This window comes from Saccostrea cucullata, unplaced genomic scaffold (genome assembly GCF_032062105.1).
Source record: "Saccostrea cucullata isolate Sc308-1 unplaced genomic scaffold, CSIRO_AGI_Scuc_v1 ctg923, whole genome shotgun sequence".
Taxonomy (NCBI): domain Eukaryota; kingdom Metazoa; phylum Mollusca; class Bivalvia; order Ostreida; family Ostreidae; genus Saccostrea; species Saccostrea cuccullata.
In genome coordinates this window covers 72366-92233 of record NW_026936399.1, presented here as the reverse complement: position 1 = coordinate 92233, position 19868 = coordinate 72366, and the positions used below count along the sequence as shown (strand labels likewise).

General features: G+C 32.0%; 1 protein-coding gene across 2 annotated transcripts; it reads left to right on the top strand.

The window, feature by feature from the left end:
* The first annotated feature begins 868 nt into the window (after window positions 1–868).
* On the top strand, window positions 869–15342 carry LOC134245489 (QRFP-like peptide receptor). Of its 2 annotated transcripts, none has more exons than XM_062727761.1 (6): window positions 869–1667; window positions 5392–5513; window positions 9442–9565; window positions 9809–10014; window positions 12604–12748; window positions 13899–15342. In XM_062727761.1, exons 1-6 carry the CDS (start codon window positions 1377–1379, stop codon window positions 14244–14246), a joined length of 1236 nt encoding a protein of 411 aa, XP_062583745.1. In that variant the 5' UTR covers window positions 869–1376; the 3' UTR covers window positions 14247–15342. The 2 variants fall into 2 exon arrangements, with proteins under 2 accessions (XP_062583745.1, XP_062583746.1); XM_062727762.1 differs by having other exon boundaries at window positions 879–1667; window positions 12604–12742.
* The last annotated feature ends 4526 nt before the right edge of the window (window positions 15343–19868 follow it).

Sequence of the window (19868 nt, the reverse complement as noted above, 5' to 3'; positions counted from 1 at the left end):
GTTGACATTTGTGTCATATCATCGGATTTACACAGTAAATAACATACGAAAATTCTCAGGTTGAGGGGCGCAGATGATCTGTATGAAAAACAAATGTTTCGGGGTCAATGAATTTCCATTTTCCGACTTTTCTTCGAGGTTTCTTTAGAATCAAACATATATATTGTTGAATTATCGCCACTTTCAAAAGTATGATGGAGGAAATCAAAATAAATATGTATTTTTAAATGAGTTTTGTTTTCTTTCTTTTGGTTCTATTTTTGGTTCAATTTTTGTTAATTTCCATTCTGCAAGATATACGAAAGGTTCATCATTTAACATGAAGAAAAAATTCTTGATGCTGATGTTAAGAAGAAATCAAAAGCATTGAATTTAATTAAATATTTATTTGAGGAAGATCAAACTGAATTTGCATTTCTTCTTCCGATACAGTGCGGGGCCTTGTGGGCATCTTCTCATTTTTGTTTTGACCAGCAATGAGAAGGTTTTGATATTAATTCAAAGAATTTCTAAAATCCTACTGTTTGATCTTGATCTATTGGGATGAACTTCATATACTTGTATTTAGTTTTTTCTTCTCAAGTTCCATTGTTGATGAATTTACTTAGATGAGATTTTATTTTACAGCTGTTCTCTCGTTTAACTAAAATGCTGAATTTGAGAAAAGAAGGAAATAATTTGTTTCGAGTTTGTTATCTTCTAAGTTTTTTTTTTTACAACACAATAAATTGTCTGGGATGCACCGAGGGTCGGATTAATTAAAGGTGCATTAAGTTAGTATTTCTACGAGAGAAGGCCGGAGTAAACGAAGCCGGGAATGATATGTAGAAATCGTACCCTCGACTCTATAAACACGTCAAGCATTGATGACTGAAACAGTTCCCAGTCTCCAAGCAATGAAGAATTGGTCGATAAGTTAATTCGATGGATTAAAAGAACCAAAAGTTTTTTTCTTCTCCGCTTGTTCTATTTTGGCAAGAGGGAACAAACTTGAGATGATTATATATTTTTTATTTCCAAAGTATCATTTGAGGCCAAGAAGAGCTATAAAATCGGAATCACACTGTTAAGTTTAGGGGAGGAACGTGTTTGGAAACAATTGCGCCACTATATATCCGAAGGAAATGGAAGGGAGTGGTATTTGAGAACACGCCGATGAGGTGAGGTATGACGAAATAAACATACTGAAATATGTTTTAATAAGATAAGACTTTGATATCAACTTCGTGTAGAAGTACGGCTTTTTTCGTGAGATCAAAATGTTGATAATTGACATGAAAATATCCTTCAGGTTTTGTTTAAAAACAAAATGTCATTTATTCACTTTTTGATATAAGTTGCGGTGCACAGACCTTAGACTTTGCATCAGAGAAGTCATGGAGGACAAGGGGAATTATACTTACGGATACGACTACGGTTATGACGGTTTTTGGGACTACGATTATCATTACAACTATAGTTATGAACATTCAGACTGGCTTCCAATAGATGAACTGGTTCCGAGCGTGACTTTTTACAGTCTTATCGGCTTGCTGGGTATTGCAGGAAACGTACTGGTCATTGTCGCTATCCTCACCTTTCCTCGTATGAAGAACATTACAAACGTTTTTCTTCTTAGTTTGGCGTCAGCTGATCTGCTGCTGGTTTTGATTTGTGTTCCGATCAAGGTATTTATCAACAAAAAAGATTAATCATTCTACATCGTTTAAGCATTAAGATATACAAATTTTAGAGTTAGAAGACTCAAGACATTTACATTATATATTTTAAAAAATCATCCAAGACTTTAAAATATATTTTTTAATTTACAGATTATTTTATGATGATTTACTGAACATGTCACCTCATTAATCTCTAAAGAATGAAAAAAAAAAAACCAAAACAACATTAACGTACCTAATGAAAAATTATTATTTTATGTGATAGTGTGATATCACAATACACTGTAACAATTAACTTAAAACTTAAAATATTGAAATTGTAAAGAAAATATGCTTTTTGAATAAAAGTAACACCCATGGAGTAAATTTGAATGTTCCTGAATTTTAAGACATTACTAGTTAGTACACATGTACCTTGCACGATTCTGTTCCTAGATTTCCAGATTTTCGGTCCAGTCGACCTTCTTAGATTTATTTATTAGCCTGTTTGCTTATTATTATCCCAGCTGGGGAATTTATAATTGCAGTCTTAATTAAAGAGAAATAATACTTTTGTGTTAGATTATACTCGGAGGAAAATCTTTTAATCATTAGTGATTTTAAGCGAAGATGTATGTAAATGTAATTGACCAAACGTAGGTCCAAATTATTTTCAATGTAACATGTAAGTATAGGATATTACATACACTGTACACTAAACTTCTGCATATTTACAATATGTATGCGTAAGAAAATAGAAAAGCAAATCATAAATCTGTTTAACAAATGTCAACTTTAAATTAATAGTTGTTAATTTAGCACGTTTCTCCTACAAATTAAATGTGAAATCAGCAAAACGCTGGGGGTAAATGAGGAATCAAAAGAAATCAGTGATCTGCTATTGATCTAATAAAATATAAGTACAGTAATGTTTACCGAGAGAAGGCTTTGATTGACGGCTTCTTTGTTGAGCTGTAATCTGATGAACTGGAAAGCCAATTGACAACATACATCAAGAACATTAACAACAACCCTTCTCAATTTTTCATTGTACATCAATTTTTTTTCGGGGGAGCTCCAAGGTCATTAACATGGTCATAGATCACTAAATTTTCGTATTTTACGCTTTATCCAGAGTTCCAGGAAGTTATTTTCCTCTCTGGGGTAGCGTTTCCACTTTCATGCTTAGAGGCATTGCAACTAGCATTTTAAAAGTATCAATGTCAAATATAAAATTTAAAGAACTCAATGTTTACATGTACTGCATACTAGTATTAATATACATGCAAATATACATGCCCACTATCTGGCAATACATGTATATAAAATGATATATTCAATTGCAAGAAACCAAGCCATTAGAGCATTGTCTCAAACCATGGTCCGGAGTCTGCATATAGCTTTCTCTAGAATGGGACAAAATCGTACCTTTTAGCCGTGGATTGCGACGATGCAAGGTGATAGTTATCATCTTAAATCGTCGCAATCCACGACCAAAAGGTACAATTTGGTATTAATTGTACGTACATTTAATAATAAAAATTGAAGAACAAAAAGCACGTGATACTATTGCTTAATAGTAATGTTGCTGCTACAATGCGACAAAATTGTTAAATTATTTTCTTTTGTGGCTGACAATATGCATTGCATTGTACTTGAACGGAACACCCCACCCCTTCCGGGAAATATATATCCTGAAGGAAGATTTCCCGGCCCTTAATATACGGTATGACTTCCTCTCAAGATAGAAACGCACTTTGTTTGTTCATCAGTACAATAAAAACATAAGCGGACTAAAACAATGATATATTATAGAAACCTGCAACTACAAAGATTCCTATAAATAAACCCACAGCTATAGAAGAAATACACCCAAAATACCAGACACCGATATTTTTATTTTCCCTGTGTGCATTTGCATTAGACACTTGAAAAGATGGCCTGCTTTTTAACTTTTATTTCCATTGCAAAATATTGCCTACTGGTTTTCGCCGTGAGAGAGATAAGATTAAATGTTTGGTTTCTCCATTTGCGTTGTGCTCGGTTATAGTAATAACCACATCTGACTTCATTAATATTTTACGGAAAATTAATTTTTGCTGTGGCGAAGAATATTTTGGTAGCAGAACTATACGTTTACAATTAAGATATGAGACAAATTGTATCAATTAGTTATTTATTTTTCATAAATCAATGTGATAAGGTGTAATTGTGCTTTTAGATGCCAATCATGTTTCATCGATTAATTATTGTTCTAAACATGAAGAGAAACCAGCGGACTGTAGTCGGGATTATGTACAAGTTTGAAAAATTGTATCGGTTAACGCTACATCTAATTTCCTGTGATGTCAATTTCTTTGAAATGGCGCCACACTTTTCCCACAAAATCAGCAGAATAAATGTTTACAAATATCAAAGGTTAAGCTAATTAAAAAGATGTAAAAATAAATGTCTGCATTCACTCTTTGCCTTTTTTTTGACTTATGTTGAATGTAAGCACAATTTTCATTGAAATATATTTATCATCAACATTTTGCCCGTTTAAAAATACCCTTTCTCTCTTTTTATTAGAGCGCTTTTTATGGGGTGGTGGGGACACATGATCAAATAGTGGCTGTAATTGTTTAAAGGAGATGAACTTATACTTTGAGATAACTGGTACTTATTTTTCGGTAACAATATCATTTCTTCTAAAACAACCCAAGGAATCCACGTCTTATTGACATATTTTAAAATTTCAGTCTACACTATCATCACTAACCCTCATTTTCGTCAATCGCAAAATCAAATCCCTTTAACTCAAATTTTCCACTACAACCTAACTACAGATAGTAGCTTGCTGGTGCAAAAAGGGGGGAAAACGGCCAGAATTTGAAAGCGTATTACTGCCATGTACAGCATACTTGTTTTTAAGTTGGATATTCTAACGTGAAAGTTGGTAACTCCAACCTTTATCTTGAAACTGTCTTTTCCGGCTTTCCAAACTTTGATCTTGGCTTTCACAGTTTTAAAGTTGCTAATTCCAACTTTATATATTTAGTTATTACAACTAAAGAATTAGTTACATGTATTTCAACTTTTGTTTTGATTTAAAACTTTCAATAATTAAAACAGTTTCACTGCTCTGTAATTTGTTTCAATATATTAAGTTTGTATTAAATAAGTTAATTTAAAAAAAATACATAAAAAAGAAAAGGTAAAAGAAACCAAGATATGAGTTGGAAAAGCCAAGATTAAAACTTGAAAATCCAAGATTCAAGTTAAGAAAAGCAACTTAAAAGTTGGAAGTTGAAATTACCAACTTTTAAGTTGAAAAAGCCCAGATTAAAGTTCGAATAACAAACTTTAAAGTTAAAAATTTCATCTTTAAAAAATGTTACATGGTGCTAACACATTTTTGCGTCAAAATCCGGCCTGTCAGTATTTTTTTCGGAGAGTATATACCATTATGTTGCTATCTCAAACCAAGGAATTGTCGATCAATCAAAAAGTGATTTTTATAGTTTTTTTTATAGAATACCAACATCATGATACAAATGTAGAGTTAAAAGATGTAATAAAGCTTCACATTGTTATAATGTATAGTTTTTTTTATTCTGTTGATATTTTCAAGCATCAATTTTATTTATCAGGGAAACTTTGACATTTTTCTCTTGGAACGACACGCCCCTGACCCTTGCCAAGAATACGTCATATAGACCACAAAATGTCTTCTTCAATTGCTAAAAATGTTCAGTTATTATATTTTCAGTGTACAGCTTTTTTCACCTACACATGGCAGATTGGCGGGTTCCTGTGTACATTCGTGGCCTACATTCAGAACGTGTCCATGGTGTGTTCAGTCATGACGTTAACTGTTATGAGCATAGAGAGGTATGTCATCAATTCCTCTGTTTCAAAGAAAATTCTATAACCCTTCTGTCTTCCAGTATATAATATAAAACACGCCATTCACAAATAGGAATAGACCACTTAATATCATAAGAGAAAGAAATGGTAGAAGAGTAGAAAAACTTGTAAAGAATAAAATATATATAAGTAATTTTTCATGTTGTTAATTTTGGAGTAGGTGGTTCAAACACAAATGAAAACACAATTATTAGGGACAGAAAACAGCGCCAGTATCTTTAATAGCATATCTGTAATCAAATTCATATTGTAGAAAAGTGTTCTAAAAGGGAAGTGGTGACATAGGAAATTTGCTCAGTCTTTTTATTGGCTCTCCATTCTGAGATGTCAAGGTCACTTTAATCATATAATGCTGCAAGTACTTTTTCGATGTCGGCTTGACTTGCTTCTTTATACCCTTCTACGGGGATCTTTATTACTTCAAGTATTTGTCTCAGACATTACGATTTATTAAGAAAGGATTTCCAAAAGATAAATCGAAATAAAATGCGTAGATCAATAACAATTTTAAATTTTTTCATCTTTTTAAAAAATTTTGCATTGATCAAAAGTTCTTAGATATGATATTAAAAAATGTTCAAAGTCTTCTTAGTTAGACCTTGTAATGACAAAGAAGGAAGAACATAATTCAAGTCCTCCTTTGGGAGTTCTCTTGATGTATAGTACCATAACGGTAATTGCCTAAGTTTTCTATAGTCTCGGTTCTTCAAGAGCGCAATTACCACTGTATCTAATTTAAAATGAAATCTATTTATCAACTTTAAAAAAATTTGAAAAGTTAATTTGCCTTGAAGTATATCGCATAAAATATTTTCAGACAGCTTTGTTTGCAACTGAGCCTGAAATACAAGACATTAGGCATTCGTATCAATTGATTCTTGATGATGGTCAGCATAGCTGTTTGAAAACCTTTGCAACACATACCTAGTTATTATAAAGTCTTAAAAATTCGGTATTGTTGATCATTGGTTTTCCTTTGCATCACTCAATTCATAAATTTATATAAAAAAAAAACTCAAAAAAACTACGAAGGTAATTTTATTGAATGTGTGATATATACATGTATCTCCGTAAATTTGTTGTTACGAGAGTATTTTTACTGATATTGACAATGCCTAGAATAATTATATATTCGAAATTCAAATATGTTATATTCTACGTGTAGATCTACATGAAAATATATGATTTAGTTTCAAAGATATTTATTCCTATGTAATGATTTTAAAATTCACATCCTGTCTTCGTGTAAATTGGAAAAGGGTGAAAATATATATAGTCTTCTTACAATTTAGAAGAATTTACTATTCTCGAGCTCGCCTCTCTTCCACAAGGTCAAGAACAGATTCATATTATTAGAATGTTTTGTAGTATCCTTTCCCGCTATTTGAATTAAATTCTTGAATTTCAGGGAGAATAATTATCAACGTCGTTTCAAGTCATCATTTTGTAAATACACTGTACTGTGATCGCTATGAAATTGTTGCTGATTGGGTCGATTGCCGACTGCATTTTTCATTTCATTTGTCATGCTTACGCAGTGTTTCTGATCCAAACTAAGCGCTCAGTGTGCCGGTCGACGGACTGCTTACTCTTCCATGGTACCTGATCCCATCTCTTATTTTTCAGGTGGAAACATTTGCTTTGCTCTAAATTTGTGTTGTTTTATTGCATTTTGCGAAAATCTTTTTTTATGAACGATATAGAGCTTGAATACTGTTCGATACCTCCATATATTTCAATCACAGTATATTAATTATATACTAGTATGATATATATTTTTACCCCTATGGAAATTAATTTAAAATTCAGTTGAAATTGATCTAGTACTTTGGGTATAAAAATCCAAAAGATTACAGTCCTCATGAAGCATAAAGCAATACAAATAATGTACGTAATCACCGTGGTCATTCAGGACACAGTTATCAAAGCCTAACTTTTTAAACTATCCATCCATTATTAAAATCACATCGATTTTATTGTAATTATGGATATGTTTCACAAATTCAACATATGCAAAGGATGAAATATGGAAGAAATATGAAGATAACGAACAGTACATGTAATTATACTCGGAATTCTATTGACATATTACAAATTGTGAGCAGAGCAAACACACCTCTTAAGACAGAGGCATGGTCAGGGCAATGAAAGAGAAAGCATTCCCTGTACACCCGCCCTGTGTTCATTGTCATGATCGGATAAACTGAGAATTCTGTAGTTAATTCAGTATGAAAAAATAACGTAACAATTGGTATGAACGAAATCGGACAACATTCTAGCTAACAACGGATTGTATTAACGAACAAGGTCATTTATTTGGATTTTCTTCATGCAATATGTTACACTGGGGAGATCAACTAATGTTTTGTACAAATTTACACATTTTTTCAAGAACAAGGTCATTTATACATGTATAATAAATGACAAATTCCACAAACTTTGTGTTTGCGTTACTTTGATATGGATGTGATATGATCTACATAAATTTAGAAGTGTGCGCAAAAAACTAGCTTCAGTGAACTTGTAAAATTAGAATTACATATAAAGGTCAATCAATTTGCTATGACTATCAATTCAATATCTCTATCGAATGTCACGTCGATATAATGACCTTGTCAGCAAATATAATCTGAGTTTAAATCGAATGTTGACTGGCATTTTCATACAAATTTTTGGACAAAGTATATTTTCATACCGAGTTTTTTACGGATTTATCCGTTTGCCCAAGGAGCAAATGAAAGGTGTGATGTGTAAACAGGGCGTGTTCACTATCCCATGGAACCTGATCCCATCTCTATTTTTAGAAGTCCGTGTTTGCTTTGCTCCCAGTTTGTATTGTTTTGAAGACTTTTGAATTTGATTACGGTTCGTACAGTATCTTTATATTTCATCGACCGTAGAATTTGCAAAATGATAACATCAAATGGGTTTGTATATATCCTTGTATTATCAACACTTTTTCCTTAAATATTAATGTGAAAAAAATGTTTTGTTTGGTACACTTATTATCTTAAGACAAGCGTTCTAGATATATCTGCAAATATTAACCTACTTATGACTTGATATAAAGAATTAATAAGATTTTCTGTATACAAAATGTTTGCACATCGCGGCCTTTTCTCTCTCCAAGATTCCAAGAAATTTCCTATTTTGTTCTCAGGGGAAAAGTACGAGTTTGTTTACAGCAGTTTGAAAGACATATTTGTAAGAAATAATGGCACTTGTTCGATCGTTATTATATTACCAGCGAAAAGATGTTTAAGTGTTCATTTTCAAACGTCAAACCAGATCAGCTACGATGAATAGTTTGTGATTTCCTGGGATTCATAAAAGACCATGCTTACTGTTGAATCTGTCAAGACCATGATCATATATAATTGTGGAGATATCTTTTGACTTCATTCTGCTCATTGTATATGATTTTCTAAACACCGAACTTTCACAAGAATGCTTAAAATTGTTTGTACTGGTTGACCGTTCAATCTATTTTCAAAATAGATTAATTAATTCAAGTTTTCATATTTATATATTTAATATTTAGAATTTAAAAATAATATTTTCGTCTTGCCTGCAATATTAAAAGCATCAAATGATCATACAATATAATTTTAAATCTACGTACATAATATCATTTTTTTTTTTATTTAAGTAAAACATATATTTTCTGCTTGGGTTTCTAATGAAATTTTTAGACTCAGGAAACTAGCTAGAGACATACTTCAAATGATTTTTGTCTTATTCTTTCATACCGCCTTGCTTGAAATGATTGCAAAATTTGAGATTTGTTAAGGTAATCTAATAAATCGCTATGTTATTGTTTGAAAGCATACTCTTGTCCAAGGTTAATTTAACCACAAAACTAATTTAAATTGTATTTACTTTTTATTAACAGGTTTGTAGCCATTCTGTATCCTCTTCGAGCAAGATCAGTTTGTACCACGAAACATGCGAAAATTGTTACCATTTTAATCTGGATCGCCTCGTTCATCATCGCCCTTCCAACTGTGTTTGTTCAGGTCAGTAAATCCCTGTATCACATCAAAGGCATCGTGTGATAACAATCAATAACGGCAAAAAATTACATAAACATACACTCATCTCGTCATAAAAAACTTCTCAGATACAGGAAGAGGTATATAAACTTAATATTTTTATATAAACAAACATTTGATCAGCCAAAAAATTACTTACTATCAAGAAAAATTATTATGTAAACAAATGTGATTTCTGGATCAAATGAAATAAATTCTCCTTTGTAGAAGCTGAAAGAAGTAGGCAATGATAAAGTCACCGCCCATTGGTGTGTGAAGCAGTTTTTGTCCCATGGCTTCGAGATTGCTTACGAAATATACATGTTTGTCATTCTGTTCACGATCCCGCTGAGCGTGATGTTAGTTACCTACATCAGAATTTCCTTGGAAATTTGGGACGTGGTATCAAAACGGGCAGTCTTAAGATCTGGGAGGTATTACATCATGTTGACGAATTTATTGCAAAATTGTTTAAACGAATTTTAATTGGTGGCTCTGCAGTGATTCCAGTCTTTTTTTATATTCCATTGATAAAATTTTGTATAAAAAACAATCAGGCTTTTGAGAAAGAAACTATCTAGAAGCCATTTTTTGAGCTTTTACTCACTCTTTGACTGCACATTGAATAACTATCCCGATATTATCGATGTTATTTTAAAAAAAGAACCCTTATTTTATATAAGTGCCCAGATGCTATCGTTAAAAATATATTTCCTATAGTTCAATGAATAAAAGAAATATTCAGAAAGGAATCATCAAATCTTACATCTTACAGGAGACATACTAGGACGATTCTCTCTCTCTTCTTCTTTTTCCAATATTAATAACGTGTCAGATTCTCTAACCATTTCAAATAAAATTTTATTTAACTTGTTTGTGGGCAATTTGATTCTTTGTCCTTGACTGTTTTCTCCAATTTTCAAGTAAGATTTTTCTTACTTGTAGATGTAGTTTAAAGAAAGTATATTCATGAACATTTCCAAAGTTATAGTATCAATATTTTTCATAATGTGTATTTTAAATATATCTTCATATTCATAAAAAAAAACTGTATACTAAGTATATATAGCACAAAATAAAGTTAAACTAAAAAATAAAGGCCAAATCTTTTCAATAGCATTAGGGAACTGTTTTTTTTCTTGTGGAAGTAAAAGTAGAAAAATACGTACAAATTTGCTTTTCTATTTAATTAATGACGTTTAAAAATCGCCTGAAATAGTATAATTTTTATGCACAAGACATCAAAATCAATATAAACAAAATTTAGCAAATTCATTCTTCTGACCTAACTTGTTGATATGTAACTACACGAAAAAATACTTGTGTTGTCATGTCTATGGCAACTTTAAAGAGCACTAATTAACTTCTTGAAACTTAATTTTTGAATAAGCGAGAAGTCAACTTTGATTGTCTATATTTAAGAAGCAAGAACCCTTCGTATTGATCATGTATACGGATGATTAAGTAGGCAAATTTAGTGCAAAAACCAAGGTTTTAGAATTGGTATAAAATATGTCGGTCAAAATTTTAACTCTTTGCTCACAAGATCATTGCAACCTATAGAAATTACGAAATACTTTCAATGGGATGTTGATATCCTTGAAATATCAATTTATTTGTCTGTAGCCTTCATAGGTTTAAACATTTTATCGTAAGTAGAGCATGCTCTTGATAAGTTGGGGGACACAAACATTATACAGGTAATATAGTGGAAAATTACTACAGTTGAAGGGTTGTAGATGAAAAAGCTAATGTCCTCTCCTTTGTCAAATGGTGTAATAAGTAGTTGGTCTTGAACCTCAATACCCAGTAAATCATCCAAATATTTAAAAAAGACTGGACTGACTATGTGGTGCCTTTTATTTCGAGTTAACTTTGACGTCAACGATTTATCTGAAAGTCGAGTTGACTACTACAGAAAACTTTTTCTTCTTCTGTTGTAGTAGAAACTGCTACGTAGACCATTTTTTCGGATATGTACACTATTGTTTACTATGAAATCAATGTTTTCATGAGGGAATGTTTGGGAAATTTTTGGGTTTCCTTTCGCTTGAACAGTATTTTTTTTTAACTTAATTAAATGTTTTGCATATACAAGTTACGTAAGAAATTATACCCTTCAAAATAACTAAAATAATTTGCTTAGAATATTGTCTCTCGTGAATTAAAATGGTTCTGTAGTAAACGTTACTTTTAAATAATGACCCTCTCAAATTGATTTACAGAGGCATATACATGTATAAGGAGCTTTACTTCTCAGCTTATTTAATCTTAATGAAAAACTCTCATTACTTTAAGAATTAAATGTAGTTCAGTTTCCCTACAGATCTATAAATTGTTGAAAGCAAATGTACTTTCACTTAAACTGTCTTCTAGCCAAGATATATTTACGTCACGTCTTTCTTGAAAATTATCAAATTTGTGCTTAAATGAGAAGCTAAGTATTCTTTAAACATCGTCTAACACAGTAATTTCAAACATGCCTTTCCCTTATTCTACATCATCTTGTTTGTGTCTTGATGAATTATAAATGCTCTCGTTTGCTGTATTGATTTTATGTTAAGGACTTTAAACATAAAAAATCTTTTTTGTCTTTACACCATTTCGTCAATGCAACCGATATTTCTTAATTGACTTACGATAAGTTGTTTTCAAATTAAACCAAATACTAGTAAATCGAAAAATAAGGATAATGAATTAGGACAACGCATACAAGGACCCATGGAAGTAACCAACATTTAATCATAGAAAAGGATATTGTTACCTGCAGTTTAATTGTTTAGGATTTATCTTTATTTAGGACTGATACAGATATGTTGAAATGATAATTTGCAAAAAGTAGTTCAAATTTATTAAAGAAAAAAAAAATCGAAAAATAGTATTTCATTGTAAAAGAAAGTAGTTCATACAAATGGATAAGCTATTGGAGAAATATAAACACTGTTAATGATCAGTAAAATAAATGACGAGATAATGAAAAATGATGTAATAAATATTTTTTTTTCTGCTCATGTGATTGGCAGTGAGTACAGTTACTCTTCCGCTACTCCAAACAATGGCGGAATGAAAAGAGAGACATCTTTTCTGAACCAACCCTCTTCAAGAACATCAACAAAGTCAGCACCAACCACATATAACGAGGACGCCAAAACCAGGAAACAGGTAAACGTAGGTTGATATTTCCTTCTTTTGGTGTTGATGGTGTAACGAGGACGCCAAAACCAGAAAACATGTACACGTAGGTTGATATTTCTTTCTTTGGGTGTTGATGGTGTAACGAGGACGCCAAAACCAGAAAACAGGTAAAACGTAGGTTGATATTTCTTTCTTTGGGTGTTGATGGTGTAACGAGGGCGCCAAACCAGAAAACAGGTAAACGTAGGTTGATATTTCTTTCTTTTGGTGTTGATGGTGTAACGAGGGCGCCAAACCAGAAAACAGGTAAACGTAGGTTGATATTTCTTTCTTTTGGTGTTGATGGTGTAACGAGGACGCCAAAACCAGAAAACAGGTAAAAGGAGTTTGATATTTCATTCCTATTGGTGTTGATGGTGTAACGAGGGCGCCAAACCAGAAAACAGGTAAACGTAGGTTGATATTTCTTTCTTTTGGTGTTGATGGTGTAACGAGGGCGCCAAACCAGAAAACAGGTAAACGTAGGTTGATATTTCTTTCTTTTGGTGTTGATGGTGTAACGAGGGCGCCAAACCAGAAAACAGGTAAACGTAGGTTGATATTTCTTTCTTTTGGTGTTGATGGTGTAACAAGGACGCCAAAACCAGAAAACAGGTAAAAGGAGTTTGAGATTTCATTCCTATTGGTGTTGATAGTGTATGTAACGAGGGCACCAAAACAGGAAAGAGGTAACGTAGGTTGATATTTCCTTTCTCCCGTTGTTGATGGTATAATGACGAATGACCCTGTCGTATTTCCATCGGACTCATTATTCGTTGTTACACCTGCAGAATTTATTTTTACACGGAATGGTTGTTTTTAATGTTGCCGACTTTGTAGTGGGATGGCTTTTATACGGTTTTGGGTATTTGTTGAAAATGTGTTTCCCTTCAATAATTTGATCTTGTGTTTTCGTGCTCATAATTTCTACGTATTATGCGATAATACACATAAATTTTACTTTTCTCTTTGATATTAAATATAATCACTCTGTCAAATGTTGTATTAAAGTATATTCAGCATATTTTGATATCATTAGTGAGCCCAAAGCATTTTTAATTGAAGCATGTTGACTTTACATTTATTTCCTTAAATAAATCATTCAGAGAATGATAACTAATAAAAATGCTTTTTAAATTTTTAGGTGATCCTCATGCTAATGGTGATAGTTGTGCTCTTTGCAATATGCTGGGGGCCCATTCTTTTGAACAATTTGCTGGTTGCATTCAAAGTTATTGATAATCTGCATACGGGCATCCTGAAGCCACTGCGCATGGCCTTCCATCTTATGTCATACGCAAACAGCTGTGTCAATCCTATCGTGTATGGCATAATGTCTAAAAACTTCCAAGACAGTTTGAAAAGTGTTCTGAAATGCTTCAAGTCGCCACAGACCTATCGAACCTACGTTTACAGTTGCGATACAACTAGGGCATCCATTTTGAAATCAACATGCAGCAACAGTGAAAATGGTGGCATTGAAATGGCTTGAAAAATCACAAAACTACAGATATATTGAACTACTAAAATTTTTTTCCCATAACAATCATAGTTTCTCGTACTGAGTATAATGTACCGTGAAATCATTTATCTGGGGCTTTTATTTTTCATTTTTTTTCGTGGTCTAATCAGATCCACGAATAGATTTAGCCACAGAATGTAAATTTTGATAAGCAATTGTCATCGAAGAAATCAAATCCCCACAGACCAATTTTTCTCCAAATAACGAAAATTTCCTTAAGTAGCTTAAAGAAGCTGGGATCGTGAGATTTTATTGTTAAATATTCCTTTAATTCGTTGTAACACTGCATCCACATTCACATCCTCAACAACTTATTTTTTGGGGTCTTCAGACTCATTTTCCCTTTTATATAAATATGAGTGAATGCACAGCATTAGGTCCCCTCAAGCTTGTAAATTTAGACAATCAACGAAAATTGTCTCCATCCCCAAAATTTAAATGATTTCACAGTTTCCTTCTTCTTTTTTCTTCTTCTTTTTTGTTTTATGAGAATCATTGAATCATTTGGAAATATCTTAAATATACATGAATGAGAGTTCATGATTTAAGGATTGTTAATTGTCACTGCAAATTTATATAGCTAACTTGACAGAACTATGGATGACAAAATTTGCTTCACAGTGCAATATAAAAAAGTTTTGCAAATGTGCATCAAACAGCTACAGATACATAAAGACTTCATGCATTTCCAATTTTATCTAAAAGTTTCAAATTTTTTTGTTTCTTTAAACAAGCAAAAAGCAATGGTCTAATTGTAGAATGAATCTTAAAGATGTGATTTTCCTCCATTTACACTCTTTTACAAGCTTCGTCTTTCATGTATGTTTGAAGTGTTTCCTTGGTAACTGTTGAAAAAGAAATAGTTTTCTTGTAAATAAATAATTAGTAGACTTTATTTATTTCCATTTTTGAAAATCTGGTAAATCATGTCACCCGAGATACTCAACTTCTCTCGTTTCCACTCTGTCTCACTATGTAATGTTGTTTGCTATGAATTCTTTTTTTTATTATTAATTTAGGAAAATTTCAGCCTCTTCAACAACAAAAGTCTCTTTTTGCTTGTGAATAGTGTTTGTTTTTTGTTGTTTAACGCCCCTTTGGGAAATTTTTGTTTCATATCGAGACCACCACTTCAAGTGGAGGACTGCAGATTTATACGTATGCTTAGACCTATATACCAGGGTCATTCAGCAGTGAGGGGTCTTTTTCGTGTCAGCACTTCCTGCCATCTGGGACCTCGGTGTATACGGTCTTACCCGAAGGACCTGTCTCCACGTTCCACCACCGCGGGATTCAAATCAAGCAGCGTCCGGATCAACTCAGCAACTCAGCCTGGGGGCCATAAAACTTAAACAAGCTCACTTTTGATCTCAGTCTCACTTTTCAACTATATATTCCTTTGGTTAAAGTGAGACTAAGATCAAAAGTGAGCTCGTCTAAGTTTTATGGCCGCTAGGGCAGTCCTTTCAATGAGTTTAAATAAACGAAGTCCCTGTTGCAGTAGATGCTGGCACGAGAAAGATCTTACAATGCTCAGAAGACGTAAGTGCAGCCATCCAGCGGCAAGTGGTGGTATCGCAAAACAAGTGGAAAAATAATAGTCTGGTTCGATTTATAGAAAAAAATACTTCTAACGGCAAATAATTATTATTTGGTCCAGCATAGTTTTTTAACCTAATTCGAGTATTCTGAATCCGAAAAAATATGCTGGCCTTCATGAAAATTGTGTTAAAGAGGTCAAAATGGCGATTCAAAATGGCGGACATCCAATATTTCTAATTTTCTCTTAATCTCGTTTAAAATGGACAAGTAATGAGTGAATATCTTACTGAGAGTAATAAAACTATAAAAATATAATAAAATGCTAACATTATTTGTTTAACTCAGAAAATTTAGCCGTTTTAACACTTAATTCGAATTTTCTCTGATTTATTTGTCTATTGTTTCTTTATTCCTCTTTGTTCAGGATTTTACATTTGCAAATATCCATACACTGCAGATTTGTATTTTTTCCTCTACATCTCACTATTCTACAATTGAATGATGGTGCAGCTGTAAGTTAAAAGTCAAAATGGCGATTCAAAATGGCGGATATTCCTTTTTTCAAATTATTTCTTAATGTCTTTTACATAGGATAAATGATTTATGAATATCTTACTGAGCGAGTACAATTAACTAATGCAAAAATTCCAATAGAACATTAATATGAACACTTAAAAACGGAAAATTTAGTCGTTTAAATTAAAATCTGTTAATCAACTCAAAACTTAAAAGGACGTCATATTCACTCGTATTTCGTAAAAAACTCAAACTGCTCAATTTGAAAATAAATTACAGTTTGTTTTTTTTTTTATATAATTATAGTATATTGATTATTCCATTAAATATAAACAAACAAAAAATATCAGAAAAGATTCATTTTTTCTGGAAATAGTTAAAACAAACTCGACTTCAGTTTCCAAATTTTCCAGCTCGTATTTGACCGTGTTCCAAAGCCTTTGAGCCCCCGTCCACCTAAAATCACTCCTGAATCCAGTCTTTATCAACTCGCATTTCTACCTCAACATCCCTCAGCATACCATCAAATATAACTGAGGAAATTCTTTTCCGATTTCATCGAAGACTTTGTTCTAGCTTTTTAGTTATAAGAACTTCCAGCTTTATTTTATATGTCACTCTGTCTTCGAAATTTTGGTATTTTCAACACTCAAGTAAAACGGTGCCCTGTGTCAAGGATGACAGCCAACTTGGCACGTAAAAGATCTTTTCTCTGAAGTTCGAAAAAGAGTAAGCTCACAGGGGGCCACCAGAGAAACCAAAATCCTCCAAAAACCGATTATTTAAACTGATAGTCCACCGAAACATGGCAAAATAGCCGTGGAAACAATATACAATCAATCAACATTCAAGGAACAATACATTTATGTTCAAATGTTAAAAGTCTATTTTGTTTTCCAAAACCTTATGCAAAAGGAAGAAGAGGTACTGTGAGCAATTAGCTTACTAAATGATATTACCGTCACCCATATGAATACACAGTGTCCATGTTTTGCTATGTGAAACCCAAAATATGTGTTGGATCAAAAAGTAAAAGAAGAGGTGCACAATGGCAATACGTAATAAAGATTCTGTAAAAGTTTATCAAATTTTATTTAGTGGTATGAGAATTTGCGGATAATGCTGTACATAATAAATCATAAAGCATAGAATAAATTCTCTATACCCTCCCGCTATACCCTCAATTATTACAAAAAAAAATCTCTGATATTTAAGACATGTAGCTCTTTATTTCGTGACCGCGTATAGATTTGTTTTCTTTTAGGGTAGAAAGATCATTCTAGTAGCAAGAAAATTCTCAAACTTTATCATCTGGAATCACATTGTGTGCATATTTTGGTGAGAAAAGTTGTAAAATTATGCAATTTAATAGCGCCTGCACATTCCTCGTGATTCCTTTCACTTACAAGGTTTCGTACCTATAGGCCTAAGCCATTCTTGACTTCGATCTAGTCAGCACTTCTCCTGACAACAAAATTATCTTGAACACTCCAAGAACTTTACAAGGCAACTTGATCCACACTTCTTCGTTAGGATAGTGTAAAGTTGTACATGTATCAAGAATCGAGGGAGGATTGAACACAATCATTTTCTTCTTTCAGATTTTGTAAATTTCAAAATTTTTAATTTATATACACTGTTCAGTACAAAATTGGTGGAGGAGGACCGTTCACACCATGAAATATTTGAGAATGCAGTTGAATTTTTGACTGAGAATAACAAAATCCAAATGTAGGTCCACAGAATCAGAGCTGGACAATAAAAAAAAAATTATGGTTTACGTATATTATACTGATAATTCTTAATTAATGTTTATGTTTGGATATTAAATATATTCAGATTTATATGATGTAACAATTACCTCTCTAATTAAGCCCTCTAATTGCTCGTGGTTCATCATTTTAAAAATCATACCAAGTTATGTTGCACTAGATCTTCCACATGAACATAAACATTTTTTTTCTACTCTGGACTAAAATTAGATCAAGAATTTCCACTGATATGATTTAGCAACTGATATGATTTAGCAACCCTCGAACTACAATGTTTACTCGCCTTAATGCTCGGTGAATACTGCTCTTGGGGTAGCTTAATTTTCATATTGTCCTCAAAACAGCAATTATTGTATGATATTATTAACTTTTTATAGGAAGAAGCATGATACATGTATGACGAATAATAGGTGAAATGTCTTCGGAATTGTCGTCAAAAATTTATCTTAATAATAGAAGTAATTAAACAAAAATCCGCTTTATAAAAATCCTAAGTCATTAATGAAAATATCCATTAACTTCTATTACATATTTGAACATAATTTCATACATAAAGAAAAACCTGTTATTTATTTTCTGCAAAACAAATCAGAATTAAGCAGTTAGGGTATTTTACGAAATCGAGTGTATAAAACTCCATTCGAATTGCCATTTTGAGCTAAATAACACATTTTAAATTTAAATGATTTAAAGTGATCATACTAGTGTTCTGTTGGAATTTTACATAGTTGTACATCGCTCAATAAGACATTCACAAATCATTTCTCCTATGTAAAAGACATTAAGAAATAATTTGAAAAAAGGAATATCCGCCATTTTGAATCGCCATTTTGACTTTTAACCTACAGCTGCACCATCATTCAATTGTAGAATAGTGAGATGTAGAGGGAAAATACAAATCTGCAGTGTATGGATATTTGCAAATGTAAAATCCTGAACAAAGAGGAATAAAGAAACAATAGACAAATAAATCAGAGAAAATTCGAATTAAGTGTAAAAACGGCTAAATTTTCAGAGTTAAACTAATAATGTTAGCATTTTATTATATTTTTAATAGTTTTATTACACTCAGTAAGACATTCACTCATTACTTCTCCATTTTAAACGAGATTAAGAGAAAATTAGAAAAATTGGATGTCCGCCATTTTGAATCGCCATTTTGACCTCTTTAACGCCACTTTCATGAAGGCCAGCATAATTTTTCGGATTCAGCATACTCGAATTAGGTTAAAAAACTATGCTGGACCAAATAATAATTATTTGCCGTTAGAAGTTATTTCTAGCCTTCTTTTTAAAAATCAGGACCAGACTATAACGGGACGACTAATAAACAAGCAAAAAACCTCTGTATCATATCTTTTAAATATGATTCTTGGGACTTTTTTCTTAAAAAAAAGAAAGAAAAAAGAAAAGGATTTTGAACTAAGACCATTTGTTAAAGTTTTGCTAAACTAATGAATACACGCATATAAATACTGTTAGCGTTACAACTATTAAAGGTACTTGGACACAGATTTGAAGTTAATATGTTCTCTATAATATTACGACTTATATATCTTAATAGCATTTCAAACAAAATTAATTAAAAATCTTATTTCATTTAAAAGTTATTAAAACTAATTAAAATTTTTTGGCGGGTTTGATTGACACATCCTTGCACTTTCACAAAGTTTAACTTTATTTTTAATCCTTAGGAAAAGTGGCAATCTTGTTGTGTATAAATGAAAAATCTTAATACTATAATCCAGAAAATTCAGAGTAG